Source organism: Carya illinoinensis, chromosome 15 (assembly GCF_018687715.1).
Source record: "Carya illinoinensis cultivar Pawnee chromosome 15, C.illinoinensisPawnee_v1, whole genome shotgun sequence".
NCBI classification, from domain to species: domain Eukaryota; kingdom Viridiplantae; phylum Streptophyta; class Magnoliopsida; order Fagales; family Juglandaceae; genus Carya; species Carya illinoinensis.
The window spans coordinates 44,387,312-44,406,467 of NC_056766.1; the positions used below are offsets into that span (position 1 = coordinate 44,387,312).

Sequence of the window (19,156 nt, forward strand, 5' to 3'; positions counted from 1 at the left end):
TAAAAAGTTAAATAAATAGTATAAAAATAGAAAAAACTTTAAATGAACAGTGCAAATTGAAAAAACAATAAATGAGTAATGCAAAATAGTAAGTAAACAGTGTAAAATAGTAAATGAACAGTACAAAACAGTAAACCCATGGTTGCTATCCAAATAGTGGGACTCACCCTTTTTCAAATTTTAAAAAATAAAAACAATCTTTTATCACCTTATTATCTAAATATGCATTTTTTTACAAATGATTTCATCTCAGCTTAACTTAAAACTCATACTACTATTTAAAATATCTCATCTTATCTTATCTCATTTAAACTATGTAACCAAACGAGTCTTAAAGCCTCTTCCACTTGAACTAGCCCGTTGGAGTTCATGCATGAACATAAATAAATGGACATAATCTCAAAACTTTATGGAAAGCTGCAACCAAACTATATCGAACTTATGAACATAAATCTTATAACCTTATGCTTATGGCCACCAATTTAAATAAAAAAGCCAATAATATTCCTCAGAAATAAACTGAAAAAATAGGGAAAAAATATGGAACAAAACCAGCAATGACAAAAAATAGAACTTGAAACATGACAATAATTTAAGAAGGTCTCCAGTCACGGGTCCCCAGCATCTAATAGGAAAGAAAATAAGAATTATAGGAGCTGTAAATATACTTCCAGAAATAGGAAATTCGAAAATCATTAGCATTTAAGGCTTAAAAGGAATGTTTTTATGGTATTAATGATTTGGAATTAAATATTTATGAACCTTAATGACCATTATATTCATACACACGTACCTTTTCCTTACAAAAAAAAAATATATATATATATATATATATATACTTATAATGGGTATGATTAAATCATTGTTTCAATGAAATTCAGCAATGGAGGGATCCATGGAATTAACATAGGAAGTACAATTCATTAGAGATAAAGGGCTTCTTCTTCTTCTTCTCCTCTTCCTTTTTTTTTTTTTTAAATTTTTTTTTTTGAATTTATTTAAAGAAATGAAAGGCTTTATAACGTAATATATGAAATTATGTTATTTTATCGAAATATTTTTATGAGATTTTTTTTATAATTAAAGTATTTTTCTTTGTTATTATTCTATGTGATTAAACATACTGAAAAATATAAGGTTTAATTATTGAAAAATATAAGAAAAATGGATTTTATAATTAAGCAGAGTAATTTGATGATAACTGAATATTCCACATTGATGATTATTATTTTTTTGCCTGTTTAGTTGATAATAGAGAAATGGTAGGGTCTATCAAGCTGTTGTGGACGTCAGACCTACATTATCAAGCCCTAGAAGTCTTCCACTTCCATATATAGACCAGAGAAAGAAAGACTGAAAGACAGAGGGAGAGACACACAGCGTTTACCAAAAAATAATTTATGAGAGAGAGAGGGAGAGAGAGAGAGAGAGAGGAGGGTTTCAAAGAGGGAGAAGAGACAAAAGGAGCTCAATGACGATAATATTAATGTACAAAATTAATAATAAAAAAACAAAAGGCTTTTCTGTTCGGTTGGAAAGGAAAAGCTAAAGACAAAATACACAGAGGAGAGAACAATTCTACCAGTGAAGGAAGAGAGAGGGAAAGTCATTCCGCTAAAATACTAAAAAGATGTCTGTTTTGTTGGGTTGAATCTCTTAACCCTGTTCTGGCCATCACCATCATTATGCATCTCGTACAGCCTTAACTTACTCTCCATTTCCATATCTCTCTCTCTCTCTCTCTCCACTTTCTCAAAATCTCAGTTGCTCCTTTGGACCCCTCTCTCTGCGAGTCTCTTGTTCATGTCTTTATCTTCTGGGTTTTGGTGAAAAAGGCACGGAAACTTGAGTCCCAGCATTCAAAGTTGACACTTGCTCTGTGATCTCTGTTTGGTACTCTGTTTCTCATCTGGGTCCATCTGGAGTTGTTCGTTCACGATGACTGTGGAGGACCAAAAAGGTGGTTTGGCGGGTGAAGATGTAGTACGGGACTGTTTTCCGTTGGGTATGCGTGTTCTGGCTGTGGATGACGACCCATTTTGCCTCAAATTGTTGGACACCCTGCTTCGTAAATGCCAGTATCGGGGTCTGTTCCCTTTCTGTTTTAATTGTTTTCAGTCTTTAGCGCGTTGCGTTTGATTTTATGAGCATTCGGATGGTTTTCTGATAGGCGTCTTCGAATTAGGATGGCCATATCATTTTCGGATTCATATTGGTTTTCCGATTTTTCAAAAGTTATCTGTTTTGTGAGGTATTGCCTGTATTTTGTTGAACCGTGTCCATTTATGGTGTCGTGTGAATCAAGTTTTGAATGGATTTGTTAATCTGAAGAGTGATTCCATACTCAAATTCATGTTCTACTGAACGTTTTAGACATCGTTTTTTAATGGGATTTCACCTCACTATTTCGGTATAATTCTGAATTTATTTGATTTTAGTGGACCGTTACGTACTGTTAGATACTCTTGCCGTTATGCAGATTATGTTGTGGATTATGGGTTACATATAAATTCTTCAGAAAAAAAATTTGCGATTACAAATTCTTTTTTTTATTTTTTGATTTCGGGGAACCTTTCCAATGCTGGGTCCTTCGGACTCCTTCGGACCCGCCCCTACAAATTATTCATGTTTGATTGTAGCATTTGAGTTTCGAATTTCACATTCGTTTCAAATTTGGCTTATTAGATGTGTTTTCTGGTTTATGCAGTTACAACAACTAACCAGGCGGTAATGGCTCTGAAAATGTTGAGGGAGAACAAAGATAAGTTTGACCTTGTTATCAGTGATGTGAATATGCCTGACATGGATGGTTTTAAGCTCCTTGAGCTTGTGGGGCTCGAAATGGACCTACCTGTCATTAGTAAGCTTGAGCTGTGTTTTCTTCTTTAGAATTATGGAATGGGATGTTTAATTGACTTAATAGTCTTTTAATGTCTTTCCAGTGTTGTCAGGCCATAGTGATACCCAGCTTGTGATGAAGGGAGTTACTCATGGTGCATGTGACTATTTGTTGAAGCCTGTTCGAATTGAAGAGCTAAAAAACATATGGCAACATGTAATTCGAAGAAAGAAATTTGACTCCAAGGACCAAAAGAAGTCCCTGAATGAAGACAGAGCTCTTCATGGTACTGGTGACAGTGGACAGGGGTTCGCATCGACAGGTAATGCAGATCAGGATGACAGACTCAGTAGGAAGCGGAAGGAACAAAATGAAGACGAGGAAGAAGAAGATGAAGAAAATGAACATGAGGATGACGATGCTTCAAACCAGAAGAAACCTCGGGTAGTTTGGTCAGTAGAGCTGCACAGAAAGTTTGTTGCAGCTGTAAATCAATTGGGACTTGAAAGTGAGTCTCTGCTACAAAGAAGTGAAAAGTTGTAATTGTTGCTTATGGATTTTCATTCCTGATTCCTTTTCAATTTACTTCTAATGCAGAGGCTGTTCCTAAGAAAATTCTTGACCTGATGAATGTAGAAGGGCTTACGAGGGAAAATGTGGCTAGCCATCTGCAGGCATAAATCTTTCCTTTTTTCTTCTTCACCTTTAGAAATAAATATAATATCCTAATGCCTTTATACCTAGAGTTTTTGAATTAGAAAGCATTTGGACCCATGAAAATAACATGGATTTGGGTTAGATGGAATAATATTGTTTGTAATTTGAAGGCCATTACTATTATCGAAGTTTGGCATGAATTACCTGGAAAAAATTGAAGAATAAATCTGAAAGGTAAATTATTTCTTGTTAAATATATAGATGTTATTTGAGTTATTTGTGAAGTGTTTTTTATAGAATTAGGATCCCACAACAATTCTTGATATTGAAAAACTACCTCGTAAATCTAGAATAGGAGAGTCATTTTAGATTTCTTTAAGTAGTACAACTAATGGGCAGGTTAGGAGATAATGTTTATATTTACGTTTATTAATTGAGAGGATTCTTTACTTTATTTTAGGTATGGTCCTTTAAGCTTACTGTCTCATGTTATGCTGCAGAAGTATAGACTCTACCTGAAAAGAATCAGCAGTGTGGCAGCACAGCAAGCTAGTATGGTTGCTGCATTGGGGGGTAAAGATTCCTCTTACTTGAGAATGGGTTCACTAGATGGATTTGGGGAGTTTCGCTCGTTGGCTGGATCAGGAAGGCTCCCAAGCTCAGCTTTATCATCATATACACCAGGTGGTATGTTTGGTAGACTAAACTCCCCTGCAGGTTTGACACTTCATGGAATTACTTCTTCTGGACTTGTACAACCGACTGGTCAAAACTTGAGCAGCTCCATCAATACTCTTGGCAAGTTCCAGCCAGCTCTATTGCCTTCAAACCAAAGTGCAAGTTTATTTCAAAGGATTCCTACATCATTAGAGCTCAACCAGTTGCAACAGAACAAGTGCACTACGTGGATCGGAGATTTCAATCCCATTAAGGATTCAAGAGGTTTCACTGTCACTACTAGCTTCTCTGACTCGAGAGTGAATGTTGGTAATTCACCCAGTTTATTGCCCAGTCACTCAAGCAATTCTTTGGTGTTACGAGGGAATCCACATCAAGCGCACAATGGGGGAGCATTTGGAAGTCAATCTTCACTTGGAGTGGCTTCACTGACTGCAGATGCTTTTGAGAATTGCAGTGGTGGCCCATCTAATTTTTTGGTTCATAATCAGAGTAATGAAAGCTGGCAGGGTACAGTTCAGTCATCCAGGTTTTCATCGAATGCTTTGCCATTGAATGAGCCTTTTAATCATGATCAATTGCCTTCTAATAACTTGAGTATATCTTCTACCAGCCCTCATATTGGTAACAGTTCAATTGATTTTCCTTCAACAAGTGCCGTTTTAGCCCCTCTAGAGGATTCAAGAGGAGATATTCAATGCCATGAAGGCATGATTGGTAGTGTCATCCACAATATGAATTACCCATCAAATCAAAACTGGGAAGAACAAAAACAGGATTACAACCATAACTTGAATCATACTGTCAGTGCCTTAAATTCTCTGGTTCCTGCCAATGGTATAGTGAATCCTTTGAGCCAGAGTTTGGACCAAAATACTGCAATCTCCAGCAAGAGTTTTGATGAGTCTTTGATTCCCCAATTACATGGTGGTGCTCTGTCCCTTGATCAAAACAGTGAGGTTGAGAGATATGCTCTAGGCACAAAGATGCCCAATGAGGACTACCTCTTTGAGCAAACAAGGTCACTGGATGGTATCACTCAAAACAGTTTTGGTTCTTTGGATGATATAATGAATACATTGATGAAACGGGTATGATAAATTTCGTGCTTTTTCTGCTCTTGATTCATTTCATCTATGTGCTAATTTCTTTGTTCAAGAAATATTTTAGACACGGTTCAGATAATCAGATTTAGTGAATCATAGAAACTAAAATTCTGGTTAAGTTATAATCCTTGATTCAATAGTGATTGACATGATTGTCTTCTGCTTCCTTACTTGGTGGGCCATTGCATATATTAGTTGGAAAGTTGCAGCAAGACTTGTCAACAAAACTTCACTAGTGTGGGAATTTTGAGTTTTAAACGCATTCTGTTCTTACTAATGATTCCTAAGTCATTGTTGCACAGAAGTAATCTTACAAAGGTATCAGCTCTAGATTTGTGACCAAATAAAGCTGCCTATTTGGACAGTATGTGAGGAAGTTATAAGAAGTATCTGAGTATTCCTGAAAAAAAGGGGTCCTTGGAAATCATTCATATCATCGAAGCACACCTGACAACTAGCTAATCAATCCTCTTCATTCATATCATCGAAGTGAGCCTCATTGGTTTTCGTACAGTACCCTTGATCTTTACAAAATATTTTACTTCTGTTTGTGTCCTACCAGTTTTAAGTTTTCTGCATCTTCAGCTTCATTAAAGCATGAAAATACCATTTGCATATGCAAAGAGGTATCTGATTTCCAGTTACTACCAATTAGATAATTCTAGTTTATTGCACCATGAATCTCTTTTGCGTCCATGTATTTCTAATTTAGCTTTGGCTTCAATTCCTGTTGATCATTTTGTGATAAGATCGTGTGCACCTCATACAGGAACAGAATCAGACGATGCTGTGTGATGGGGAATTCGCATCTGATGCTTACTCTCTTGGGTCGTGCATTTGAGAGTTTTTTAAGATAATTGAAGGGCATCAACGTCATAAATTTACTTCTCTTGGAGGAGCTTGTATCATTATGTATTTTCTTCATCTTTTTTTATATTTATTATTCTCTTTGTTACCAAATGTTATTTTCTGGTTACAATTGCTAATATCAAACCTTTTTCTTAATTAACTCTTTTGACTTATCTTCTTCTTGTTGATGGAAGATGGCATCCTGCTTATTGTAGACATACCCTATGTGAAGGTTTAAAACGAGGAATGTTTTAGCCACAAATGAGTTTTATATAAATAAATTTACAAACTGACGTGAATTGATGTCCTACATTAAATTGTAGAGTTACTTTTATTGTAAAGTATATCTAACATATCATATAAAATTATGTCAGAGTTTACTTATTTTGTGTAACTTAGTTAGCATACCGTTAAAGACTGATGTTAGCATCTTGATATCCAAAATTTGGTTGAGCACACCCCTCTACTCTCTTTAGTTTTTCATTTGAGTAGTGGAAAATCTTGCAAACTTTGTTTAAATGGAGAGAGAGAAGCAAGAGATTTTTATATGATGCGTTAAGTCTGGCCGTCAAGATTCATACCTAATAGGCTTTTTAATTCCCTCCAAAATTCATTAGCGTTTCTAAATCCATTAGTTGCAGTGTAACTTTGGCCTTCAAGGTGACTACTTTGCATTAAGTACTTTCTCGTGGCATATTTTCAAGCAACACTACGAAAAAAGAAAAACTTTTATACGGTTGGAGAAATTCACATGTTGAATAAGAATGTCAAAACTGATGTCAATCATTATGCAAAATCTATAATGTTTGTCAAAATTTCATGACAACACTTGTTCGTTGCTATATGCATTCAGGATTATAGTTAACCCCGGATAAGCATATGCAAAGAAAGAGGATATGTGCCTGTCTTCAAAAGCATAATAGAGAATAAAAGATTATTATTATTTAGAAACGCTATATCGTGAATTAGTTTGGAAAAAAAGAATAATGATATTACAAACAGATGAAAGGAAATAAGTTGGGGTGATTCATAGGAGAAGGAAAATAAATAAAGAGAAAGGTGCTTCGAACAAGTAAATAGAGGTAAAAACATCCAGCAAACTTGATGTATGACTATTCTTTCTCCTCTTTTCAGGTATATCTTCGGTTTCAAGAAAGAAAGAAGGAAAACTGAAATCATTTGTAGCCCTTCATTCTTAATGCAAATAAACTCCATCCTTTCATTTCTTCATCTGTGTCTTCTGGACAATCAGATGGTTAAATTTTAAGGCACTGAATGATATTCTCTCACTGAAACCCGAGATGACAGCAGATCCAAGTAGTTAACTCAATCTATCTCAGTAAGCTGAGCTCTCCTTTCTGCAGCTCTCTTCCTCACGAATATCCCCCACCTTAAAGCGGCTTTAAGTTTAAGCCATCCAACAACAGCTTTCCCTGAGCTCCGGCCATGCTCATGCCTAGATGTCCTATCCATCTGAGGCGCATATTCTACACTGTAAGAGAAACAGGCCTCATCAGGATGACCAAAACCAACCCCCATTCCAACATCAACGCCCATACTATATGTCTTTAGTAGCCTCTGCATGTCATCACTCTCCAACATCTCCGAGCTCCTAAGGCGGATTTCCTCAGCAAAAACATCTTCTGATCCCTGCTCATTCCTCGGTTGAGACCAATCTCCTGAAAAATATGAACCACCAACTGCAGGAGTTCCAGCTGACATACAATCTATGCTGCCTGATAACACTGCTTGTTTATTTAACGTCATAACTGGTGTTTGACTAGACCTCACAAATGGAAATTCAATCAACTGAGGGACTGATTGGTTGTTATAGTGACTCTGTGTGCTCAGTTCAGGGCTATATTGCTGACTGTTCTGAAGAGTTGTTATATTCCGATCTGTGGCATAGTTGTGGTCAGCTATTGGTGCAGGTGATATCCCATTCTTATTACTGGCGAGAGAGTTCAGAACTTTGCTATCATATTCCACAACTTGATGCCAATTCTCGTATGCTCTCTTCACCAGAGTATCCACTGAAATCTGTATGAAGTTGTAAATAAATGGGCTGATTTACTTAAAGAGAGTATAAAAAATGCTTATTAAACTAGAATTATAGATGTTTCAATCGGAGTACAAAATCATTCAGTCTCTAAAGAGGATTTGGAGCGAATTCTGTGAAAAATGTTTGAGAAAACCTGCATGAAGCACAGAACAGCCAAGCCGCTGCCGTTCCATTTATGTAATCCCTCATGCCAGTGGAGCCAAAAATATTGATTATCACCATACAACAAAACATATAATCATCGCTTCACAAATTTTCAGAATCCCAAATAATAAATATATGAATTGACCTTCAGATGCTGTTCAACGCTTCCTGTGACCTTGGCTCATTTTATTTGTTAATTGTTAGTTAAATACCCAAGTAAGATTGTATTTGAGCATACTAATTATCTAGTGGTGTTAGTTTTTGTACTTCTGTAGAACTTTGTATTTTTTGTGTACAATAATGTAACGAAGAACATGTGATAAATTAAATATGGATAAATTAATAGATAACTACCGTTGATTAACTTCTTTTTTTGATGAATAGTGACATGATTAACATTCCTGAAAATTCAAGTCCTACCTTTTGACGGTCGGAAAGCGACTCCAGAGGGAGGAACTGCCCATCAGTTATAAGGCCTCTGAGCTCATAAATATTGTCGAACACGATGCCAGTGCTGTGGATTTCATCAGTGTAGTAAATGTAAAGCTTCCCACCCAAGACACACGTCTTTGCATGCTCCACTGTATTCTCCCACATTCTGTTGGACATTCCACTTCCAAGGATCTATATTGTGAACGACACCATGAGAAACAGAAAATGAAGAAAAACCAAACTCAAAGAAAGAATGAGCATTGGAAAAGGAAAGAGAAATGTGTTTATGGTATTGAAAACGAGATAAATCCTTACACTTCTTAGTCTCTGTTGATCCTTGACAAGAAGGCGGAGGAAATCTTCAACAGTGACAATTTCAGCCTTGATTAACTTTTTGTGCAGTGCTCCATCCTTAGCTATTCTATCCAATCTCCAAACTTCGTCATGCAAAGCAGGAGGGTAATGCTTCTTGTATACTGAATTACAAAAGGAATCATTTCCTTTAAATAAGTTTTGCACGAATTTCATGAAAGAAAGAGACAATGCTGAAAATTCACTTAGAACCTAAATATATGCATAGCCATAGAACTAGCAACAGAAAACTCGTACTAAAATATGAGAGCTCTCAGAACTTTACAAAAAAAAGTTGTGTAAGAAAATTTCTGCAGAAGATCTGACTTCTTTACTTTTAACTGTATGTGCTCAAGTTGTCATAGAGTAATCCTCATTTAAAATTGAAAATATGAGGTGAGGTCGCTCACTCCCTACTGCAATTAATAGACATTACCAACCATCATCTGCCAGATCATACCATAAAGCACGGTGCCTTCCCTATGATATCACCAAAGAGAGAGCAGTTGGGGAATTCAACTGTTTCTCATTTAAATGAAGTTCTTCATGATAGCTGGTTTTGTAAATGATAGAAACCAACTTATTCTTAGATAAAGGAATCACTCGACCCTCGATCCTGACTGGCCTAAAATGCAAAATGTTCCATCTAGGCTGAAGTAGCCTAGTAGCAACAGTTTAAAAACTTACATTCACCCCTGTGATCTTTCACCGCAAAAGCCTCTGTTTTAGCCTCAAGAATTTGAATTCCCTCACAATATCCAGGGGCAACCTTAATGCCAAGCCTAAACTTCCTGCTCCTTATCCAGCTAGAATTGTCAGTGAAAGTAAGATCTCCCAGAGTTCCTATGCCTTCCTTGAGGATCACCTGTATATCCCCAGTTAGAAGTGGTCTTTTCCCTTCACGTTCCTTTACTTCATGGCTTTCAAACTGCTCTTTGGTCCAAGCTTCATCTGCCTCCTCATTGAAATCTCCTTCAAGCACCACAACGTTCAGTTTGGCTTCTGATTCCGGCCCAGTTTGCACAACACTGCCTGTATTCAGGTCTAGCAAGACAACGTGGATGGTTGCTCCTTGCTCTCCCTCAACCTTGCCACCTGTGAATAGGTGAGGTGGCATTCTTGTTTTGAAATGAAGTTGCAGGTTTTTTCCACATGGGCCTTGTATTCTTGGTGGAGACCTACCATTGGGAAAGACAATCATTCAGTTTATAATTGGTTGATATAATCAGTTGGATAAAGTCACATGAAGAACTTATACGTCACAATGTTATCTATTCTTCTCTTTGTCTAGCAGTTCATATATGCCATGCATAAACTTAAACTACAAGTTGCAGTCGTGAATTCTTCATTAACTTAATCCGCAAATAATTATAAATGAACCGTCTGAATATCAAACATATAGGTTTGAACATCTTATCTCCCACTAGAATTACAACTATCATATCTTGGATAAGTTATACAAACTTTTATTTCATAAGCTTGCCTCTGCACTCATGAATCATGAGGAAGATCACAAAGAGGTCAATGAAACCCAGGAAGTTGAGTGTATGTCTGGCTTTGCTTCTGTAATTAACCTTATAGATACACATTCTATGTCCTGCAACAGTCTCAGTATCAGGTTCATCATGATGTTTATCGATCTAAAAAAAAAATCCTGATAATGCATGTTTCCATGAGGACCCTTTAGCAGGCTCATTGAAGTGACTTCAGTTGATTCTCTAACTATTATCATTAAATTTTAATGCTGGAACTCACCTTCCAGCCAGTGGAGAATGTCCTAGCTTTGTCAAAGCACGCTCCACTTCTTCGCTGACCTGCATTTATGAAAATAGCAGAATTAATGAGAAACCTCAACATAGTTGGGCCAAAGTGGAAGTATTGATGCCTAAGAAAAGCTAGACATAATTCACGTTGGTCTATACATGTGAATGTACAATCCATGGAAGAATATTATCGATTTAATGTGGTATATTCCTTGATCTGTTGTGGATGCTGTAAAATGAGTAAGTAAAAGAGCAGCAACTGCTTTCTGTTCTTATGATTTGCCATTTCCTAGGGCTTAAAAGTAAAGAAACATGCACGATATGAACAATTTGATGCTGGCTCCCGTCCATTAGGTGATTGATTGATAACTCTATGACTCACAATTTTGCGGAGAAGAGGCTCCAAAGATGAGCAAAGTCTTTGCAAACTATCTACCTTCACAGCTTCCACAATTACACTGCACATAAAGCTGAACTTTTTAGAAATGGACTCAAGAAAACTGAAGTTGAATACTTGCACGCATAACAATACTTGCGTCGCATAACATCAAACCAAAACATTGTAATGAAAATAGAAACAGCATTAACTGGAGATATTGAACTATGATGTTGATCAAATTCCAGAAACTTAAGGAGGTTGAGACGCAAAATCAAACCCTTTAGAAAATACTTACGAGTTGACAAATATAAGTCTGGAACATATGATTAGCATCTAGAGCACAAAAATAAGTTGACAAAATTTACAAGGTGGTCGTCTCCAATATCTTCTTCCGACACCATCCCCTGCTATCTCATATCTCATTAGATTTATTGACCGCATCTAAGAGACAGGGACTTGTCTAGCATTTCACCTTCCTCTTATTGTTAAACACCCAAGTTTCAGTTCTCAATGCAATTTTGGATTTCAATCTCCCAATCATCTCACAATTTCCTTAGCTTCTCATGCAAAACCAAATCCACAAAACTTTACAGATGTCCATAGGCACAACTATTCAATAATCAAAGTAAGAATACATATCGACAAAAAGTAACGTATTCAATGAAAAAAATTCTACAAAACAAACCTCGCCAAAGCCGGCAACTTTGGCTTCTTCGCTCCATGTCCATGCTCGTCATCATCCTCCACACCCTGCTCAAGCCCTCTCTTCTCCACTCTATTACTCCTTGAACTTTCCATCCAATCTGACAACATACTTTTAGTAAACTTTCCAAATCGAGAAACCCAATAGACTGTCACCAAAAATCCGTATATAATCCGAGAAGCTTCAAGGAAACAACACTATACCTCGGATATCAGACCCAAAAAACAAAAGGCTTATTTTTTGACAAATTTGGATCTGGGTAGTATATGATAGATCTGTTGAATCAGTCTCAAGATAGATCTCAATAATTCTTTTTATTCTGATATAAATTCAAGGAATATATATTTTTTATTTGTATATGCCTTTGTGATGACTGTATGGAAGTATAAAAATGAAACCACAGCTGTGTTGGTTGTGTTGTTGTCGCGTAAGTGCACGAACTTTGCAGGTTGAAGCCGCGTTTTTTGGTGCCTTTTGCTTTTTCGACAATTCAGCTGTAGGCAGTAGGATCTCCTTACCATCTGGTACTAGACCGGTTTTCCTATGAAGAAAGTCAACTACGGTTAAGCCGACAAAAATGACCCAACGTATCTTATTTAATAAGTCGGTGTCTGATACAATACTCGAACCTTGTTTGGATAGCAGGAAAATGTATCATAGGTCTTGTTTGGATAGCAGGAAAATGTATCATAGGTCTTCTTTCACGGTACGTACTCAGTAGCTTCATAGATCATGCATTGATATTTGAGATAGCTAAGTCATGTTTGTTAGACGTAACTATAAATCCAAGGGCAGGTTTGCGGACTCAAAGGATACACAAAATTTTTATCTTCTTATCTCATTTCATTTTAATATGAAAAAATATAGTTGTAACTACAATTGTGTACTAATCTGTATACCAATATGATATCATTGATCAAAAAATAAATTTTATTAAAAATAATATTAATTTAAAATTTAAATATAAATAAATCAGTATTGATACACATATTAGTACGCGATTGTACTTGTATATAGCAAAATTCTTTTAATATATTCTTTCTTATTTTTAAATATAATTTAAATACAAAATTTTTAACCTAATCATTATAATTTTTTCAAAATAATCGCTACAAAATTTTCAAATTTTTAAATAAAAAATAAAAAATAATTCTAAATTTTTAAAAAAAATAATATCATAAAACTATATTTTTATAATATTTTAATTTTATAATATTTTTTATTTAACTTTTTTTCTTTTATTTTTCAAATTTTAAAACATATTTAACTTAAATCATCTCGTTACTATTCACCAACTAACTCTACAAACCAGCCCTTTGCGAAAAATTACCCTCCATGTATTTGCGAGAAATTTCTTACCAAGCATATAGGCCCAGAGATTAATTGGAACTTAGACACTAGTTGCATGTAACTATAGTTATCTTTTCGAACTCACCAGTCACCAGCCTAGAAGGATGGTGGCGGCCAGTTGGCAACTCGTTGGGATTAGAAAATTAAGATGGTAGTGCAAGCTTAGTAGAGGATTTGGTAACCGATACGCTTATGGGTTCAGATTACCATTGATTATAGTTTAGCAATTTACAACGTGCAACCTTAATCCCCAAAAGGCATTTTACTTGATTGTGTCAAACGTTAACGCACAGAGAGAGAGTGTGCGTGTGTATTTTATGCATACAGAAAGCCAAGTGGGTCATGACCCATGTGCAGTGATGTTTTGTAGATGAGGATAGGGACTACACAAATCTAGGACATCTTTTTTCAGGGTTAGAGGGCCAAAGCTACGTAATAACTTAATCTTTTTTAAAAGATGACAACCTGGACCACCGCCACTCCACACTTATGTTACAATCTTCAACCACATGTTTATGCTTGAGTAGTTTTGACTTTTGAGATCCATAATTCTGTCTCCATCTATCATTCAAACTTCAATTTCTCAAACTATATCATAATCCATGTCCATTTTTCTTTTTTTTAAACCTCCATAAGCCGGAAGCCAAGTTGGTTAAGTTAGGTTACGTTTAGATAATAAGCTGAATTGAGCTAAATTTTTTATGACTAATAGTAAATTAAAATAGTAAAATAAATTATATAACTCATTTAAAATATATTTAAATATTAAAATAAATTTAATATTATTTATACAAAATTAAAAAAAAATTATAAATCTCACGTATAAAAAAAATATTGATTAAAAAATATTATGAGTCTTATGTGTAAGAAAATTTTAAATTGAGATAAATTAATAATTTAAAAGTTATATTTGAATACTATACTCAGCTTAAAATTAGACTGAACTGAATTAATCTTAATACATTCCAACAACCAAACTAGCCTCGTTAAATATAAGCCGAAATGAGATGCGTACGAGAAGCAACATATGAAAATGTGGTCCTACCCAGAAAGGATATGCTTGGAACGATTAACGAGTAATATATATATTATCAGATCATCAGAGTATGATTGTATTAGTGAATGGTAGAACTGAGAAAACCTTTACATTGTCATTTACAACGTAAAGATTAATGCACACATGACATATAAGGCCAATGCAACAACTACAAGGAGAGAGAGAGAGAGAGAGAGAGAGAGAGAGAGAGAGAGAGAGAGAGAGAGAGAGAGAGAGAGCGAGGAATTCTGCTTCCACAAAATGACAACTCAGGCAATTTGCTTGCCTGCCTGTATAAATAACCGTGGGTGGAACAATTCACTACTCGGTCTGAAAAAAAATATATCACGTCCTGCAGTCAATTACTCCACTGCCCAACCCATTTGACGGGCGCGTCGCTCCCACAATGAAGTCACCTTTCTTTCCTTGATCAGCAATGCCTCAGCCCGCTCTCTGGCCTCCTCACAGGTTTCAGTGGCAGCATTGCATTTTTCTGCCTCTCTCTGGTACTGGGAAGCCACCCTTTTAGCTTCAGTAAAGGTAATGTTCATATGGTGAGCATGCTCCTGAGCAACAGCCTCTTGCAGCTTCAACTCCTCTGACAAAAGGTCAACAAATTGCTTCTCCATCTCCTGCCTGAGGTCTGGGTCATTACTTCCACAATCTGTTCATAAGCATGATTAACATCAGATTCATGGGATAAAAAAATAACTACAAAGATAACCAGGTCTGCCAGCAATGCAAAGGAAGAGTTCAGGCTTTTAGAAAGGTAAAAGCACGAAGCACTTGGCGGCCAAGAAAATCATGAGGAAACCTTTGAGTCTTCCTCGTGCAAAGGTTACAAAAATTAGGCCCCTGTTGGGGCCAACAACTACATCTATTGAAAGGATTCCCTCAACTTTCAATTTGGAAGATGGCATGACTTAGGATATGGTATAATAAGCTGTTTATATTTTCAACTTCTTTTATCGTAATATCAAGAAGAATCTACTCCAAGAAGGACCTATGGATATAAAAATCCCTGACAACAGAGCCATTTGGCAAAGAGCTAAATGAAAATACTAAGGTTGGTGCTCCATAGTTGGTAAAATTAACTTTACACAAATATCGAAGTTAATAAGAAATAAAGACAAACATAAGAGGAAAAAAAAAAACACATGATTTTTGTAGTATATCCACATTTTTAATCTAGAAATGCAACCTAAGCTGTGGATGGACAGTATAGATGACTTGGTATGCAGAGTCCAAAGTATAAGCACAAGAAGTCAAGGAACATAAATGGACAGCTCACATCACCCTTTTCATGAAAGAAAGCAGAGAATGAAAGATAAAAGATGGAATTCGATTCGTATAAAATATTCCTTATAAATATTACATAGATGTATCAGGAATTTCTTCACCAAATTCACAGATCTCAGATAAATTTAGTGTATTAAACACAGGAGCTTCTTCGCATATTAACTCAGAAAGATGAAATCTAACCTGTGATGGACAGATTGACCAACCCTGCAAAAGAATTCACAGCACAGAGATGAACAATGTTAGGACAAATGCAAAAATCATTTACCGAATACTACAATGAAGGCTGTAACGAAAAGAAAAACAACAGAAAAGACAAGGAAATCAATAGTAAAAATCCCAGATCTGCATGCGATTTTGGCAGCCAAATTAGTTTATGCAAATCCTGGAATAAGAAGCCTGCAGGCAGCTACTTATCAAAAAAAGAAGGCTGCAGGCAGCTAAATAAAAAATACTAGGATCAAAATTTGATTTTTTTTTTTTTTTTCAGCCGACCCTTGGGTTCATTATCATAAACAGTTGGACTGCATTAGGAGGATTCCCATTTCATATAGCCTTAACATTCAGAAAAGTAGCCAATAAAATCTTTCATTATTTTAACATCAAAGACAGATAACAATGATGAAGCATCTTACCAAACTTTAAAGAGGACTGAATACAAATCACAGCCAAATGCATACAGAGACATTGAATCATTGAAGTTATTCGATCACATAGTGCTCAGCATCCACGTGAAATATTTCTGAAGTTCAACATCCAATGTCATAATCATTCATAAGAAAGCACCTAGGTAGGACCCCATTTGGGTGAGACCAGAAACGGGTAATGACCCTCTTCATAATCAAAAACAGACCAACGCCAGAATTTTGAAGGAAGTGAAATAATGAGACAATAAACGTTGAACCCAATACCTAATAACATTATTTTAGCAGTGCAAGTGTATAAAATTATCTATTGAATGATATACTTAATAGTTCAGGAAAATTCTGCTTGACACAAATCATTTAACAAAACATGAATGCCAAACTCGTATGGAGCTAAGACTTGAAACATTGTTTTAAGCCACCAGCAGCTAGAGGGCTTGGGCTTCGTAATCAAGGCAATAAAATTGAGTACACAATCAATTGTAAATTCAAATTGTGAAAGGACTTCATGGAACCTAGCTGATAATCATTTACACATAATATGTGATATAAAGTTCTATTTTCAAGGCAATAACCATTAAAAGGTTGTGAGGCGTATAGATAAGAGCAAATAAGATCAGAAAAGGTCAGATCTTAATGATTCTCCTATTGTTATAATGGCATCTAGATGAGACAAAGATGAAATTCGGAACAAACAACAGAACAGATCTCTCAAACACAAACTGAGTCCTATCCAATTTACACATAAAACACCAGAAAGTGAAGTAGGTTACCTTTCACTTCAACAAGCTTATGATACCCAGAATGGACAAAATACAATCGGAAACAAGAATCCAAAATTTGAACTTACAATAAATGAAAATCACAAAGGGGAAATATTAGGTTCCTAGTTAATTGCGATTAAAATGCAACAAAAGAATATAGAACTACACCTTTGAACCTGTACTTGTATTCATACTTCGAAAACTATTCCAAAAAGAAAGCCCAGAATCCAAAATTATCAATAGACCTCAAATCAACGAATTGGCAGCACCTCTCGATCTCAAATGTTTCAGCACATGATGAAACAGAAGAAGAAAACAAAACCAAATCTGAATTGGGTTTAACTTTCTTAACCTAATCGAATACCAAACAAAGAGAGAGCTCCAAAACTAAAATCAGCACCGACAATAGAAGCAATACATGGGTACTGCTTAATTTTCACTTCAAACAATATATAGTCGATCAAAAACAAATTTATACAGCATCCCACGGGGAAAAACAGCATAATTTCATTCCAATCAATATACAGTCAATCAAAAATCTGTTTTTACAGCATCCCACAGGCAAAAACACCAAGACCATTTTTTTTAAGGCAAGACCCAGAGAGAGAGAATTTATACCAGGAGCAATCTTGAGAAGGGACAGAGGAGGAGGGCAATCACAAATGCAAGGAGGACAAGAGGCTGTGGTACCGCCCAGCCTCATAGTCTTTTTGAACCTCCAATACAGAGCCGGCCCACACACTCCCAGAGCTGATACCACTGCAAAAACCACCAAACACCACCTCAAGCATGCCCCAGATCGCCTCGACATCTCTCTCTCTCTCTCTGTGCGCGCGAGACAGTGTGAGAGAGTGAGATCCAAGGCACAAACTGGTTTTAGTTATGAAAGTGAACTAGTTTTCATGTATTTAACTACGCTGTTCCATGTATTCGAAGAAGTCAGGTGTTACCACTCCAGAACGACGCTCAGATACCACTGTTCAGTCAAATCAGTTTTTATTACAAAATCTGGTGAGGTAACAACCCAGTGGTTCAAAACTCGAAGCTTCTCTGCTCTCACGCCTCTCCTTTTGGCTTGTAAGTTATTCCTATTTCTTTTTCTTTTTTACTTTTTTTTTTCCTTTTTTTATTTTAATGTACGACTTTCTGCTGATGGAATGATATAGAATTTTTTTTTTTATATTATTTTACAAATTTATTTTTATGTAAATTATTTATAGTCTCAATGGGCCGAAAAGAAGCACTAAACATCACTTGAGAAGGCTAAAAAAAGTGAGAGGATTAGGCCGCAGTCGAAAATACAGCCCATGAATAAAGGCTTTGACAAGGGCTACTTGGGTCCATATTGGGTTGGGCTGATTTCTTTTCGAGTAATATTACTTATATAGATTTTTTTTTTTAAATATATACAGTCACTTTTACATATTTCATATATATTTTATTAATATAATTAGTTGGATTAATTTTTTTAATATATAATTAATTATATTAATAAAATATAAAAAAATATATAAAAATAACTGTACATAAAATTTATCTTTTATTTATTACGTAATCAAGGAAGAAATTACACCAACTCTATTAATATTATTACTCACGCAACCATAGAAAACTCCTCGTACTTTCTTCGATTGGGGGAAAATCACGTAGTAAGTATACCTTTTTCTTTTCTTAGGCAAATTCATTGATATGGAACAAAAATACATAAGGGGTTAAAGAAACACACATTCAATTTCACATATTGGCCAGACTCTCCTCCAATAAATGGGTCCAATATATCGAATATTCAATTAAATATAATAGAATGAAGAGTCAGGATTTAAATTCAATATATCTACTATGATACAATTTGAAATCATCACTATTCTAAAAGTTTAAAAAGTTTAAACTAATGAGAAAATATAAATTTAATTATTTATTTTTTATCTTAACACTTTTCATCATATATGAGTCAGACTCTTCCTCAATAAATGAATCCAACATGTCAGATATTTAATTAAAAATATAAAATATATAATGAGAGTTTGAACTTAGGAGCTTTACTTTGATTCTACCTAAAATGATCACTTATTTTAAAAAATCAGACTTATTAAAAATGGA

General features: G+C 35.4%; 3 protein-coding genes across 7 annotated transcripts; 1 reads left to right on the plus strand and 2 right to left on the minus strand.

Annotated features, from left to right (window-relative positions):
• The first annotated feature begins 1,511 nt into the window (after nt 1–1,511).
• On the plus strand, nt 1,512–6,289 carry LOC122295895 (two-component response regulator ARR12-like). 3 transcript variants are annotated; one of them, XM_043105168.1, is made up of 7 exons: nt 1,512–2,086; nt 2,708–2,860; nt 2,943–3,347; nt 3,437–3,513; nt 3,997–4,703; nt 4,788–5,265; nt 6,050–6,289. In XM_043105168.1, exons 1-7 carry the CDS (start codon nt 1,939–1,941, stop codon nt 6,119–6,121), a joined length of 2,040 nt encoding a protein of 679 aa, XP_042961102.1. In that variant the 5' UTR covers nt 1,512–1,938; the 3' UTR covers nt 6,122–6,289. The 3 variants fall into 3 exon arrangements, with proteins under 3 accessions (XP_042961102.1, XP_042961101.1, XP_042961100.1); XM_043105167.1 differs by having other exon boundaries at nt 2,952–3,347; nt 3,997–5,265; XM_043105166.1 differs by having other exon boundaries at nt 1,515–2,086; nt 3,997–5,265.
• A 760-nt stretch (nt 6,290–7,049) lies between these two features.
• Nucleotides 7,050–12,502, minus strand: LOC122295896 (calmodulin-binding protein 60 E-like). 3 transcript variants are annotated; one of them, XM_043105170.1, is made up of 8 exons: nt 12,167–12,489; nt 11,946–12,063; nt 11,264–11,339; nt 10,874–10,932; nt 9,806–10,296; nt 9,083–9,243; nt 8,756–8,959; nt 7,050–8,169 (listed from the first exon to the last, which is right to left on the minus strand). In XM_043105170.1, exons 2-8 carry the CDS (start codon nt 12,056–12,058, stop codon nt 7,456–7,458), a joined length of 1,818 nt encoding a protein of 605 aa, XP_042961104.1. In that variant the 5' UTR covers nt 12,059–12,063; nt 12,167–12,489; the 3' UTR covers nt 7,050–7,455. The 3 variants fall into 3 exon arrangements, with proteins under 3 accessions (XP_042961104.1, XP_042961106.1, XP_042961103.1); XM_043105172.1 differs by adding an exon at nt 11,556–11,817 and having other exon boundaries at nt 11,946–12,489; XM_043105169.1 differs by having other exon boundaries at nt 11,946–12,502.
• A 1,868-nt stretch (nt 12,503–14,370) lies between these two features.
• On the minus strand, nt 14,371–18,126 carry LOC122297234. Its single transcript, XM_043107225.1, has 3 exons — nt 17,675–18,126; nt 15,832–15,855; nt 14,371–15,013 (listed from the first exon to the last, which is right to left on the minus strand). Exons 1-3 carry the CDS (start codon nt 17,865–17,867, stop codon nt 14,712–14,714), a joined length of 519 nt encoding a protein of 172 aa, XP_042963159.1. The 5' UTR covers nt 17,868–18,126; the 3' UTR covers nt 14,371–14,711.
• Between the last annotated feature and the right edge of the window lie 1,030 nt (nt 18,127–19,156).